A 14,926-nucleotide genomic window follows, 5' to 3' on the forward strand; every position below is an offset into this window, starting at 1 on the left:
TAGGCCTATAGACACAGACAGTTATGTATATTGTTGTACTAGACGCTTTGATACTGTTAATTTTGTAATACTTGTATAATTATATATCACATAATGTTTTTTGTTATATCACAGTACATGTTGCATAAATAAATAAAATAACAACAGGAGTATGACTCTTACAACATCTTCAGCCTTTAATATTCATTTACTGTACAAAAGTGTACCTATTGAAAATTCGATTTTTTGGTTTTGGGGTGACCTTTTTTCAAAATATGTCAAAATGAAACATCTATTCGTTCTTTTTACATAAAAGTTCATTGAATTACGATACAGGCCTAGTAGGTTGCAAAAAAGTCATATCCCTAATATACATGTAATAAAAACACATTTTAGACGGGTGTTATGTGTCTAATAATCTAAGCGTCTTAAACGTATTTCTGGTACGTGTTCTACTCGGTAAAATGGCTAACATATATTCGTGAATAACACGTATTCTGAAAAGTTTTAAATGCGCATTTAATACCAAAAAAACACTGTATTGAATAATATCTAATTACTGTGTTTTATGCGTATTTACTTGAGCTTCAAATGCGAGTTTGATACTCAGTAGGATTCGCATTGAATACTCGTTTTTAAACGCATTTGAGGCGTATTTCTAATGCGTGATAAAATGACCATATATACATACATACCAGAATTATGCGTATTCAAACAAGTTTTAAATGTGCATTTACAACTCAATGTGCCGGCTGGGTATCGAGTTTCTCTTCCTTATCAAACGCAAAAGAAAGTTGATGGCAGTAGTTGCATTAGAAGAAAACGCGGCCTCTGCTGAGTGGTTCGATGAGGACAAAATCGAAATGTGGTAAAGACTATTTAAAGACTAAGTAAAGAATATATAGAATAAGAGTATTATAACAAATTTTTTCTTTCAGGGAGGCCTACAAGAACAAAAACTGAAACAAACTTGGAAATACCCAATAAGCTTCTGAATGATATTCAAACACAGAAAATGTAATTCATGTGAAAAATTTCAATAAAAATGGTTAAATTAAGAACGGATTTTGTTTTAAAAATAAAAGAAGGGAAGTCATGATTTTATGACATCTTTTTTAAGGGGGATCATGGCCTATTGTTATTATACGGCCTGATTTGTTGCATTTTCCGGAAAAAATTAAGAGGCCAGTTTTTTTACGGCAAATGTTTATTTTATTAAAATGGTCGAGGAATATCTGAGATTATCATCATGTAGGGATGTGAGAAAATTTTGAAATTTCAAAACAAAACAGTATCATTTACATAAATATATGGCTCTAATTTTGAATTTTTTAAAAATATAAAAATTATCTCTGAAGGTCAAGTAGGGGAGGTGGAGGCGCATTGATCGCCGTAGCAGTGTTTTGAAAATTGCGCAGAACCTGAAAGAGATGTAAAAACTTATTAACTACGAAACACATGTAGAACTATCTGGCTTTTGGAATATATAAATATTTTGATTTAAAAAAATGATAAACATGAATAATTTTAACTTTTAAACAACCCTCTCAAAAGATCAATGTACCCCAAACTATGGGGTACTATGATCTCCGACTCGGGGCACATTGATCTTATATGCGTAATATTATCTAAACGTTTAACACTTCTATAACTAAATCTTGTAAATAATTTAGTCAAAGGGTAATATTGTATAACATATAATACATCTAAATTTTTTAATTATTTTTTAAATATAGCAGTTAAACCCACTAGTCTAATTTTTAATTAAAAAATGTATAAATCACAGCAGCTATAAGCTACCCGCTTTATATACGTTTAAAACTTTACAACAACTTGAGATTTATAAGAACTGAAATATAAAGACTGAAATAAGAATACAACTTTTAAGTTTACAAAACTTGTTAAAAGTACAATATTTTGATTAAGAATATTTCATCATTTGTGAAAGTCAAGTTGTGAAGCAGCTTTTGGTTCACATTGTTTTTTATTCCTAAGCAAGTAATTCTTAGTTCCTTTCTTATCTTTTGTGGAGACTTTTTGTTGATTTTTGGTTTGCTTCAAAATTTTCTTTTCTTTTGACAAACGAATTTCATTTCTGACAGGAGTATCAGTCAAGATCCTTGTTTTTAACTGCCTACTTTTAACTTTTTTTTTTCTGGCAGATGCTTTTGGGTAAGGTTTTAAAACCTCAGGTGAGATTATAGAAGCAACACTTGTTGACACTTTGTTTAAAATACTTGTTTCAATATTTACTATAGTTATTTCAGACTCTATGTGATTAACATGTGCTGGTATCATTTCAGATTCCATGTTGTTGACAGGAGTGATAGTAACTGTATCTGGAGCAGCTCTATCTGTAACTGATGATGGTAAATATTCGTCATCTTTGAAAATTTCAGAATTGAATGGCTCAATGCCAGCTACTCTAAATCCTGTCTGTATATTAGATGGTGAGAAAGCTTTTGTATACGGTTCTCGAACTATTGAAACAATATCATAAATGGTCATTGGTCTTGGGTTTGAAACCATCCAATTATCACATGCAGAATTGTAAAACCTTTTCAATGGTCCAAAAACAGTTCTATCTAATGGCTGCAATTTATGGCTGCAATGGGGAGGAAAACTTATCATTGTAATTCCGTGTTGAATTGCAAGCTCCAAGCCTTTAACAGAAAAATGACTTTCATGACTGTCGAGAAGTAACAAAACTGGAGATTCCTGAGAACAGTTTGAATATTTAACAAAATGTTTAATCCATTCTATGAAAATTTCTGAGTTCATCCAACCAGAAGGATTTGCAAATCCCACACATCCAGGAGGTCCTTCCTTAATCATGTAATCATGAAACTTTACCCTAGGAAAAATAAATAATGGAGGAATGGAATTTCCAATAGCATTAGAGGCACAACATGCAGTTACCAATGTTCTTTGTTCTGCAGATGTGATTCTTCCAACTTGTTTGCTTCCTCTACCAGCTAAAACCTTTACCGGCTTTTGAACGGTTGTTAAACCAGTTTCATCAACATTATATATACAGTTAGGATTATATTTATATCGATTTCTTACCGTTTTAAGATTTTGAAAAAACTCTCTTACAGTGTGTTTGTTAAAAGCTGTTGATCGAGCGAAGCTCGTTGCTTCAGGTGTTCGTAGAGACAACTCTGGTTGTCTTTTCATAAAACCTTGCAACCAATCAATGCCTGCAATTTTATTTTTGATCCATGATGATGGGCATATCTTATTGTTTTTTAAAGCAAATTCATATGCCAATAATCGCGTTGACCTAGTTGAAAAGCCATAGTTCATTTTTGATGCAATTAGTAAATAACTTGATAAACTTTTTTCATCTTCTGCTGTAAAAACTTGTCTATTGTTGTAGTTAGGCTTAAAAGCTTCATTTGGATTAAGCCTCTTTTTACGACAATATCTTTTTAAAGTCATTCTATCTATGTTAAACTGACGTGCTACAACATTCAGTTGTGTTCCTTTTAAAACTTTATTAACAGCTACTTTCATTGTTTCACTTGGTATAGCAACTTTATTTGTTTTTTTAATTCTATTTCTAACCATTTTAAGATCTGTAAAAAAATATATCAATGAAAACATATGTTTTTAATAAATGCGAATATTTAACATAATAATATTATGTTAAATATTTTTTAATTATTATGTTAAATATTATTCTTTTGATATTATAAAATAATAGTATTAATATTACTAGCTTATAACATAAGTAGATTTAAAAAATGAAATGCTAAAAGCTATTGTTTGTTTATATATAGTTTTTTTTTTAAATTAAAAATACAATTCCATTCGTTTAACTGTATTGCTTATAAACAAAAACATGGGGCACTTCGTCTTCTATGGGGCACTTTGATCCTCCGATCAATAGGCCCCGCATAGTCAAAGATCAATGTACCCCAATAGGTATAGGTAACATATTGATAGCAATATCTACTGTATAAATTGCAGCCAAATAAAAATTATATATTATATTATACACCTAACACTTACAAATTTAAAATAAAATTGTTGTTAACCCATACAGACATCTAAATAAAAATATATTTGAATTATAGTACGATTTAAAAAAATCACTTTTTATGACGAAAAACAATATTTTCTTTATTTTTTATTGACGCTGATAACCTTATGAAAAAATATTACGAATAATCAATTAGGGAAGCATAATGGTTAATTAAATTGCAACCTCACTTCTAGTAAGGCAAAAATGAACGAGTAAAAGCCAGAAGATCATACTGCCCCGGCGATCAATGCGCCCCCATCTCCCCTACTTCAAAAGTTATGAGATTTTTAAGTTGCGATTTTTTATATATGGAGAGGCTATGAAAAGTTGGACCCAATTTTTTAATTTTTTTTTGCAAAAAAATGTATATTCGTCTAAATTTTTGTCTTCCAACTAACAAATCATATATCAAAATAAAGCTTAGAGTATATTAAACAAATATCTAGTTATAAATATAAAACTGAATATATAATTAAAAAAATTAAAATTAAATATAAAGTTTTATATGTACAAACAAAATAATAAAAAAAACATTAAACTTTATTATTTTAAAATTTTATGGATAAGTGTTCCGTTTAAAGATGTTCATGCCATCATGAAGTCCCCAAGTATAATATCACAAGCAAGTTGAACTTTTGGAATATCATAGTCTATTGCATCATTATAATCTTCTTCCTTGTTCCAATAAGCAACAACATATGTATCGTATATCTTTTTCTTTATTTTTTCGATTTTCCCATTGTATATAACCTTTTTTTCATCTTCATGCCAAATATGGCATATATTTCTGCCTGTAACAGCTCCAGACATGACATCCAAAATATCATTAAAATTTACTTCACTTATGTCTGGAAACTTGTTTCCAAAAGTTTCAACACTTATATCTAATATTTTAAATTTTTTTTCTATTTTTTTTCTTTTTTTTGTATCTTTTTTTTTGCCTTTTTTGCTCTGCTCTGCGTGTCATCTCCTTATTCACTTTGACATATATGCTGCTCGTAGTCCTCTGATGTGCTACCACTTAACTCATCTAGCGCTACAACTTGACAACCGGTTTTAGTAGTAACGTGAATACAGCTCGCAGTACACCTTCCTGAGTTGTGCCATCAAATCCAAGTGTTAAATTCTTTTCAGATATAGCAGTTTCTGCTGTTTGGAGGTCAGTGATAACACCTAGTTCCCTAACCATTTGTTCGACAGTAGTGCGGCAAGGAACAGTTTTAATGGTAACACCTAGATGTTGGGTAAAACTTTGAATTAAAGAAGAAATGCAATTTGCAGATACTTGGTTAGTCACAGCATCAAAAACAAGTGTTTGTAGTTCTGTATTATATGTTTTTTTGTTTTTCTTCGAAACCATTAAATTGCATTCTAAACTATGAATCTTCTCTCCAAGAAGAAGATTTTGATGCTCAAGTGATTTAATTATTTGAGAATTTATAACAAGTTTTTCTTTAAGTTGTAGAATTTCAGAGTTTTGTTTTTTAAGTTGCTGATATTTTTGTCTCTGTCTTTTTAATAATAACAACAGCCTTTTGCAGTTTTGTTGACCTGCTTCAACTTTAATAGATTTTAATTTTTTTCTAAGATTACAAATAATGATATTTTTTTTCTAAATTTTTTTCTTCAAAAGTCTTACTTCAATAGGCAGTTGTTTAAGTTTGCTCTTTGTGTTAAAAATTGCTTCCCTATATTTTTTTCTTTCATCACTACGTGATTGTTTTAATAAAGTAAGACGACGTTTTAATTTAGCTTTTATTGGGGTCACATAGGCTCCTCTTGGATCTTCAACTTGAACTTTGATTGGCACAACCCCTGAACCATTTGGATTTATCAAATTTTGATTTACTGAAGAATTAGATGGTTGAGAAATTTCAACAAAGGCTGGAGTAGATGCTGATGAAAATTCATTAATAGCTTCGGGAACTATTGTCCTAAAGAAAACTTCTGAACAAACTTTTTCAAACTTTGACATATCCCTTGAGATGTTCTTTTTGAATTTAATAACACTGCTGTTTATTAAATGTCTGACTTGATTTTTTGTTGTTTGACAACTAAATTTTTTACTAACAATATTTGCTGTGGCAGTAAAAGAAAACTTATTTTTGTAATATAAAAAAATAACATGTCCTTTGAGGCATGTTGTCTGTGAATTAAAAGTTACATCACTATACAAAGACTGAAGATGATCAAAAATAATATTTCTAGGCATTTTGAGATTTGCGATTCACTAAAGAATATAAAAAATCTATATGAAAAATCTAATAAAAAATACACTAAAATCAAAATAATAGACTGAAAAGTAGACCAAACAACTTGTATTTTTAATAAAACAAAGTTTAATAATCTGTTCAGAGTTTAAAAGCGAAATAAAAAAATAAGTGTTGCGCCAATCAGAATTCAATAAAACTGCCATGTGATCCGGAAATTTTATATATGCGAACTCAGGGTAACAATGCTTTAAATTTTCAAATTCACAAAAAAACCTTGGGTGCTTGAGGAAACCTAAACTTAATATGAGCACATCAGATTTACTTCAAATTTTGAGGATAGGTGGTTTAATAAATATTTTATAAGAACCTTTGAATTAAAGAAGGACGCTTGCTTATTTTAGGAGCAGTGATTCATAGAAAAACATCAAAGATTTAAAAAGTAAAATTACACTATTTTTTATTTACAAAAATAACCATGAAATAAATCAAATTTTAGTTTTACCCTTTTTTTTAAATAAATACAAAATTTCATTTCATTTAGTTCCAAAATAAAGGTGCAGCCTGGTTTGGCCTAATTCAACTTTTTGCTAAATCAAAAAAAGTGCGGACCAATTTTTAAAACACTTTTTTTAAGGCAAAAAACGTATATTCTCACATCCCTACATCATGTAATTACATTATGCTATATGCAATATTTTTCGCTAACTGATTTCCTGTTTCAGTATATTCCAATAACATATGAAATACTGAAATAGGCTTTAAATAGCTATGTATCAAAATGCTACTAAAACAAACTTACATATTGCAAAGACTACTTACAACTCAGGAAATAAAAACAAAGGTTTGTAATTTTATATGTATTAAGTTCTTTATCTTTTTTAAAACTCTTTTACCTGATCCTTTCTTAAAGAATCTGTAGTTTCTCTTTGTAAATTATTATAAAAAATATTAATAACGATTCGAGATCCATATTTAATTCCCCATTCTTGGGGATACTCGCATGTGAAATCAACACTGCGAGTATCACCAAGAATGATACTCGCAGTGTTGATTTCAAATAATAAATCTTAAAAATTTGTTCTGCAAAACTTTTAAGTGATAAAGAATAACTGCAATGTTTGATTAGAATAGGAGAAATAATATCTAGAATACTAAAAAGATGATAAATAAAATCAGACAAGGATTGACTTGGACATATAAGTCCACCTCTGGATAATATTTTCAGATATTCGTTATTAAGAACATCTTGGTCTGTAGAAACCATTTTTTGACCACAAGATAGACATTTAAATCTTTTTTTCAATTTTTTTAGCAATGTAGCCTGCTATAGTAACAGCAATGTTACATTATATACATTATATATAGCAGGCTACATTGTATTATCTGTAACAATAGCTCTTACTTTAAAACCTGATTGGTGCAATAAGATAATGCACTAATCAATTTCTTTTTTCAACCATGATCATATTGTGCAAACTTCAGGTGATGATCTCACAATATAAGGAATAGATTTTTGAAGCCCTATAATTATCAAAACAACAACACCTTTATAAAGACTACTTTCTGAATCTTCACCAATTTATTTCCCACTTTGATATTGGACTGCTTTTTGCAGATACATTTCATCCACAAGAAGCACACAATCACTTGATACACAATATTTTTGTAACAAAACTGTTATAGCTTTATATGCATTTATATCACTTTATATCATTTATATCATTTATATCACTTTATATGCATTTATATCACTTTGGATTTTTCTAAATAAACTAAAAGTTGGTAAAGGTAGTTGTTCTAACAATAACTTATAAGACTGTGCTGAAGTGTGACATAAAACTAGTGCATAACGTTAAGGGATGCAGAATATGGAGGTCTGCCTTGAGGAGAATAGTATCTAATTTCATTTAACTCGGTCAAAATTGAATTCATATCATTGGCTTTATTTCTAATATAGACAGGAAAATTTTCTAACATACTACAGTTTGGTAATTTGCAATTATGACCACTACGAAACCATTCAGATAAAGAAATATGATAGCCTTTATATGAAAATGAAACATATAGATTTTTATTTACAGTTATTGACTCAAAAACAGTTGGTATGCCAGATTTTTCATCAAAACATAGTTTATAATAAACCACACTATCATGAATTTTTTTAAATGTAAAGCCTAGCAGAGAATGTTATTCTGTCAAAGAATCAAGATTAATTATTTTATCAACACTTTGAAAATCTTCAAACTCATCTTTTCCTAAATATCTCAAAGTTGGTTAATAAATTTGTCATCATATGATTTACACAAATCGTAATTAATAAGTTTGTCATCATATGATTTACACAAATAGCTGAATATTTTGATGGAACCCATTCTTTTCTATTAACAAAGTATATCCATCATTCTCGCAAATCAAATTCTTCAAGAAAATGAAATGTTGACTTTTTTGGACCGTTAGAGTAACCAGTTTTACAGTTTCTAACAACACATTTATTAACCATTTTATTACTAAAACAAATCAAAAAAATGTAACACAGTTATTTTTAAATATAAAGTTCACGTACATTTATTATTGGAATTATCTCCACTTAAATAACATCGCATAAAAAAGCAGTTCGACTATATACAGTAATAATAATAGACTGTCTGTGTGTCTTTTTCATTATTCCACTCTCTAATGGAATATAATGAAACAGGCAATCAGTCAGAATACATTCACATATTAATCAGCTCAGAATACATTACATATTAAATGACTATAAAAGCATAAACCAATGCATGCAAGCAAATTTTTATATAGTTATTGTTGCAATATTATAACTCAATATTTTATTCAACACCTTTGTATAATATTCACTGGTAAATATATTGTTATTGTTGTTGTTGAAACCTTTCATACATAATTTAAAATTTAAAAATAAGCCGTAAAAAACTGGCCTCTTAATTTTTTACGGAAAATGCAACAAATCAGGCCGTATAATTACAGTAGGCCATGGGGGGATATAGGAAGAAATGATAACCGGTGACAAAGGAGGGAAGGGAGGAGCGGTCAAATATTGGTGACGTCCTTTATGGACGGCCCATGAGGGGATATTGGGACGGCCCCTGAGGAAATATTGTCTGAAGTAAAAATGCAATAATGTTCAAAACTACTAAAAAAAATTTGAAATTTTACCTGTACTTTAAACATTTTTATCTCTTAAGGCCATTACTTGCTCATTAATTTCCTAATTGCTTTTGAAAACCATTAAATTAAAAAAATTATTTTTTAAGCTTTTTTTTGTAATACTTAACAATAGGTTCAAGTAATGTGAAATACTGATGTATATTGATATGAGGAAACCCTTTTTACCAGGGACGGATCTAGGAATTTTTGGTGGAGGGAGAGGGGGATGTTAAAATATTTTTGTATTTTGTATCATATTTGAGTCTCCTAAAAAGAAGGTCCTTCATTTCTAAAATATATAACGATTTTCAGATTCTGGTAAGGGGGATGCATACCCCCTGGATCCATCACTGCTTGTTACTGTTCTCAGATGGAGTAAACAAAAAAGTGTAGGAAAGCTGATAACCATTTTTTGTGAAGATTTATATTAACTGATGACGGGATTGATGCAACTGATAATGCAAGGCATACAACTCAAAATAAAGATGATGATTTAAACGACAATTTTCAGCTAATAGCAAGGAGTTAGTAGTAGATTTTCAAATTGGTGATTGGGTTGTTTAGTAATTTATAAGGTTTTTATCGAATATTATATGCAATGGTATTTTGCAATAATTCAAAATGTAAGACGTTCTAACGCTATAATATTTTATTTTTGAGTATTAGATCTCCTTTATAAAGATATATAAATAATAATTTATTAACCACATTCTTTAAATGTAAGAAATGTTCAGGAAGCACTAATGATTAAAGGTTGTTTTATTTTTAATTCAACCTTTTGGTCAATGACAATAATAGTTATGTTTTTCATATGTATTCAAATATTCTACTGCAGCTGGTAAGAACTGCTTCAAATGGCCAATCAAGGAAAATAAAGGCTTGCATGCTCATGATTTTTTTTTGTATAAAACCAATGTATGCTTTAATGGCTTTCAAAAACAGTAAAGAAATTTATGTGCAAGTAATGGCCTTAGGAGATAATAATGCTTAAAGTACGATTAATATTTCAAATTTAGTGGTCGTGACAACAAAAACTGTAATCATATTGAATTTTTACTTTTGCTGTAGAAATGTACCCTAAATATAAAAATAAAAAAGAAATGTGTCTCTCAAATTCGTGTCGCTAAAACTGCCCCTTAACAACTTGGTTGTTCTTCAAAAATCTTTTTGAATTATTTTTATTGCAAAAAAATTTTTTTCATCATTAATTAGTTATTTAAAAAATACTTCTAAACTGAGCAATGTCAGCTTCAATTTTAAACCTTCACAAAAATCCTATACAAAAATCCTATAGAAGAAATTCATCAAATTCCAAAGTGATCAATGAATTCAAGATCTGGAAAATACAACATTGATATATGAGGAATTTAATGGAAAAAGGTAGGTCCTTTTTCCCTTACTCTGTTGAATTATTTCTATTACGTATTTTACGTATTCTGTTACGTATTTACACATTTTCAACATGTTTCCTGTATCAATTGCCAATAGAAATTTGGAAGGAGGAGAGACAGACCGAAGGAGAAAGAAATTGGTCTGTCATTTTTAATTCTTCACCAGCATAGAAATAGTCTCTCTGCCTCATTTTCACTTCCTTAGATTTGTTGTTGCTATCACTACGTTTATTGCACAAAGTCAACTCAGCAAAAGCTTTACTTGGTTGACCCAACAAGTGTCATTTTTTGTCAGGGTTTAAAGTATTATTTAGTATATCAAAGATGTCTGGTAAACAGTCATGATATTTTAAAAGAAAGGTTGTTTCAATTTTTTTTAGCTATTTGTCATTTTGCCCTTTCAATTTAATACAAGATAATGTTTAATTAGTTTTTTTTTTCAATGGGAAATATTTTTTCATTTACTACTTTATATTCTAATACATCCATTTTTTTATAAAAACCCCCTCTTTTGTTTTCATTGGCCATTCAAAATTTATACTCTCCTTACAACTTTTATACCAAACGAACCTTTAGCAAAGAATAATGAGGGTTAGTTAATTAAAATTATCTATAAAATATATATATTCAAAAAAATATATAAATTCCAAATTCCAAAACAAGTAAGTAATGGCCTTAGGAGATAATAATGCTTAAAGTACGATTAATATTTCAAATTTAGTGTGAATTACCAAACACCTTATTGTTATTGATTAAAACAAAACAAAGTTTTTTTTTAATCAATAACAATAAGGTGTTTGGTAATTCAATATCATTAATATATAAATTCAGTTCAAATAATAAATCTTCGCAACTTATAAGATGCGGAGGTTTATTACTCGTTTATGTTTAATTGTATACAACTAAACAAAAAACAAGTTTTCATAGAATTCAAAATATCCAAGATATTTTGCTTCTGTCAAAAACAAAAAAAGGAAGATTTTTCAGCAGTTCTTTTTTTTTTTTTGCAATCAGTCATATCGAAATTTTTTTCTCTTGACTTTGTTAAAATCACATTTTCGTTAGCTTTAAAAATAGCTGATTATTCAGTTGTTTTTTTTGATTATCTAAAAACAAGGTTGTGTGTGCAAGTGAGGTTGTTTAAATAGGTTATTAAAATTGATGGTTTCTAAAAGTTTGGTCATTTAGAAACAAACTGTTCAAATGCTTTTTTGATCATTTAGGACAATCAAAAGAACATTTAACAATAAAAAATTATTTTTGAGTTGTTATCAAACTACTAGCTTGTAGCTGCCATTGTTGTCATTACTTATAGCTGCCATTGTTGTCATTACTTATAGCTGCCATTGCTGTCATTACTTGTAGATGCCATTGTCCGGTTTTTCCGATTGAAAACGCAATAAAAAATTTAGTTTTGATCAGTTTAACGCTGCGCTCTCCTCCGTAAAAACCGGGACAATGGCACTCATATACTAGCGGGATGCGTTAGTAGTTAGACAGATGCATTAGAAAAAAAACTATGTTTCAAACAAGATGCTGTTGAAGCCCTCTATACAAACATAATGGTTTTTAAATTTGACTCTAATTCTCTTTGCTCTATTAAATGATGATTTGCCATTTGAAAAAAAGAAAATATTGCGTAGTTGTGACTTGCTAATTACTATTTAATAAAGTTCTGAAAACAAACAAAAAAATTGATATAAAAGACAAACTAAAAATGAAATTTCATACAACTCGTTTGATAAAATTGGAAACAAACAGAGGAACAAAGAATATATATTTGATATATATGATTGGCTTTCGTTTCCCTTTAAGTATTGATAAACTCAACCAGTTTTTAAAAGCTTTCAGAAGTATAATTAAGTTTTACAGGTTGAGATAATTTCCATATTAACACAAAATGATCTAGCATTCTTGAGTTGAGGTAGATTTAACTACTTATATAAGTTTTTTGAAAAGGTGGCCTATAACTGAACCTAATTTTGAAATTTCGTAAATCGTAGATTATGACGTTTTTGATTTTCAACCGACAATTTTCGATTTTTACACTTACACGTAACTAAAACATACTAATCAGCCTTGGTGCAGTGGTTGAATGTCTTTAGTTTCGGAATCGGAAGGTTTAAGGTTCGATGAATGCTTGGAAAACTTATTGATTGTTAATTAAAAAAAAAAAAGAAATTAGTAGTTTTTAGCGTAGTTTAAAAAAAAACAACGTTAAAAACACAGACCAAATAATCGTTTGAAAATTTATTTTATCTCAAATCGGTTGAAAATAAAAATCTATAAAATAGGATGAAAAAAAATTGGTCGAAAACGAAAACGTCATAAATCGGGTGAAAATAAAAAAGACTATAATCGGTCGAAAACAATTTAGGCATCAGTAGGTTATCTGAAAATAAATTCCACTTTTTAGTAGATGTTCTTTTTGTAGAACTAACTATCGGACACTGATGAAAGCGTTCCCTCTTCTTTTTCCGTAATTTCTGGCTTTTTCTATATAATAAGTATAATGGTCATCCGAGTCATATTTCAAAAATCTAGAAAATGTTTTAAGAAAAATATTGAGAAAAAATGGGAATTAATTTTTTTGTTAATTTAACATTTAGCATGTAGTTTTCTCGATTTCTATAAAATCTTTCTCTATGTTGCTAAAAAATTTTAAAAACAAATTTATTGTAAAAATATAGATTTATGTAAAACTTTCAATGTTGTTGATCCCCTTAAAATAAAGTTACTTAAATTGTTTTTTTTTCGTATTTGATCGGTTTTTATTTGCATTTTTTGAAAAACTTTATACCTCACTCGCTCTACCAATTAAATTCTAAAACAGCAGATGATAGAGCTATTCCAAGATTTTTAGAGTATTCCACTTCAACTTATATTAACACCTATAGGACCTTTTTTCTAAACAAAATTTTTTATTGCTTCGTTAGTAGTTTGTGTTTTTGGAGCTGTCCATTAATTACATCAAAAATTCTTTAGCAATTTTTTTGTCCCCCTCCCCTTTGTTAACAATCTTAAACTTCCAGAAACCCCCCTACAAAATTACATCAACATTAATTAAACCCCGCCCCCCGAATGAATTAATTACAATAATAGTGTTAATTATTTATCATGGTTTATGCACAGTTCAGAGTCACAACCTGTGAATGTGCCAATTATTCTCACTTTAACTTTAGACCTAATCCAATTTTATAGTAAAATACAATTATTTCTTATAGAGTCTAGTATAACAAAAAATGCATTAAACAAATTGTATAAACTAGGGGTCGGCAATCTTTTGAGACGAAAGAGCCTAAAGTTTCAATTTACAGAATTTTTCAGTTTTTAAAGAACTTTAAAGAACTTTTAAAGAACCATATAAGGCTTGAGAGTCGCAGATTGCCGACCCTTGGTATAGACATTTAAATAATACAATGTAGACTATGTACTTGCATAAATCTTTTTGTTTTTGTGGCAGACTAACCAACAATTTTGAAAAAATATTAGTGTTACGAGTAAACATCTTGCGTGTGCTTAATTAGTTCTGTATGTGTCGAGTTTTTTTAAAGCACAACACGGTTCTTAAAAAGTAGAGGTTGAAGTAGCTAAGATATTCAAATACTGAAAATTAGGCGAGTGTGCAACACAGAACTGCAAACGCTGCTTAATTATCCTTTTTTTTTTAGCAATTAAATTTATTTAAAAAAGTAACGTTGTTGATGCCAACTTGTATTGACTTCCCCCTCCCCCTTGTCAACAATTGTCAAAAAATTTCAGACCTTCCCTTCATTCTATTTTGTTAACGTAATTAATGGACAACCCTTTTCCGTGAAAACACTTGAATAATAATTTATTTCTGCATAAATATTGAAAGATATAACCCAGTAGGCACGCAACGTTTTATTCACGTTTTAATCACGTGTATTTTAGGTGACTTCGTCCAGGTTACTATTTTACCTGAAAGTTACGTGAAAGTTACGTGCCAAAATATCGCGTCTAACGAAACTTTTTTTATTCTTAATAAAAACCTGTGATAAGAAATATAAAATTATATTTTTTATTATATTATTTATTTTTTATAGTATGGTTTTTGTATTTATTATATTAGTTATAATTATTTTACTTTTATGATGATATAATTAATTTTTATTGTAGTTTAATCATAA

At 29.0% G+C, this 14,926-nt stretch overlaps 1 protein-coding gene across 1 annotated transcript; it reads right to left on the reverse strand.

The window, feature by feature from the left end:
- Nucleotides 1-1,914: 1,914 nt before the first annotated feature.
- Nucleotides 1,915-3,549, reverse strand: LOC136085445 (tigger transposable element-derived protein 4-like). Its single transcript, XM_065806751.1, has one exon. The coding sequence runs from the start codon at nt 3,547-3,549 to the stop codon at nt 1,915-1,917; it is 1,635 nt and encodes a 544-aa protein (XP_065662823.1).
- Nucleotides 3,550-14,926: the final 11,377 nt, after the last annotated feature.

This window comes from Hydra vulgaris, chromosome 09 (genome assembly GCF_038396675.1).
Source record: "Hydra vulgaris chromosome 09, alternate assembly HydraT2T_AEP".
Classification (NCBI taxonomy): domain Eukaryota; kingdom Metazoa; phylum Cnidaria; class Hydrozoa; order Anthoathecata; family Hydridae; genus Hydra; species Hydra vulgaris.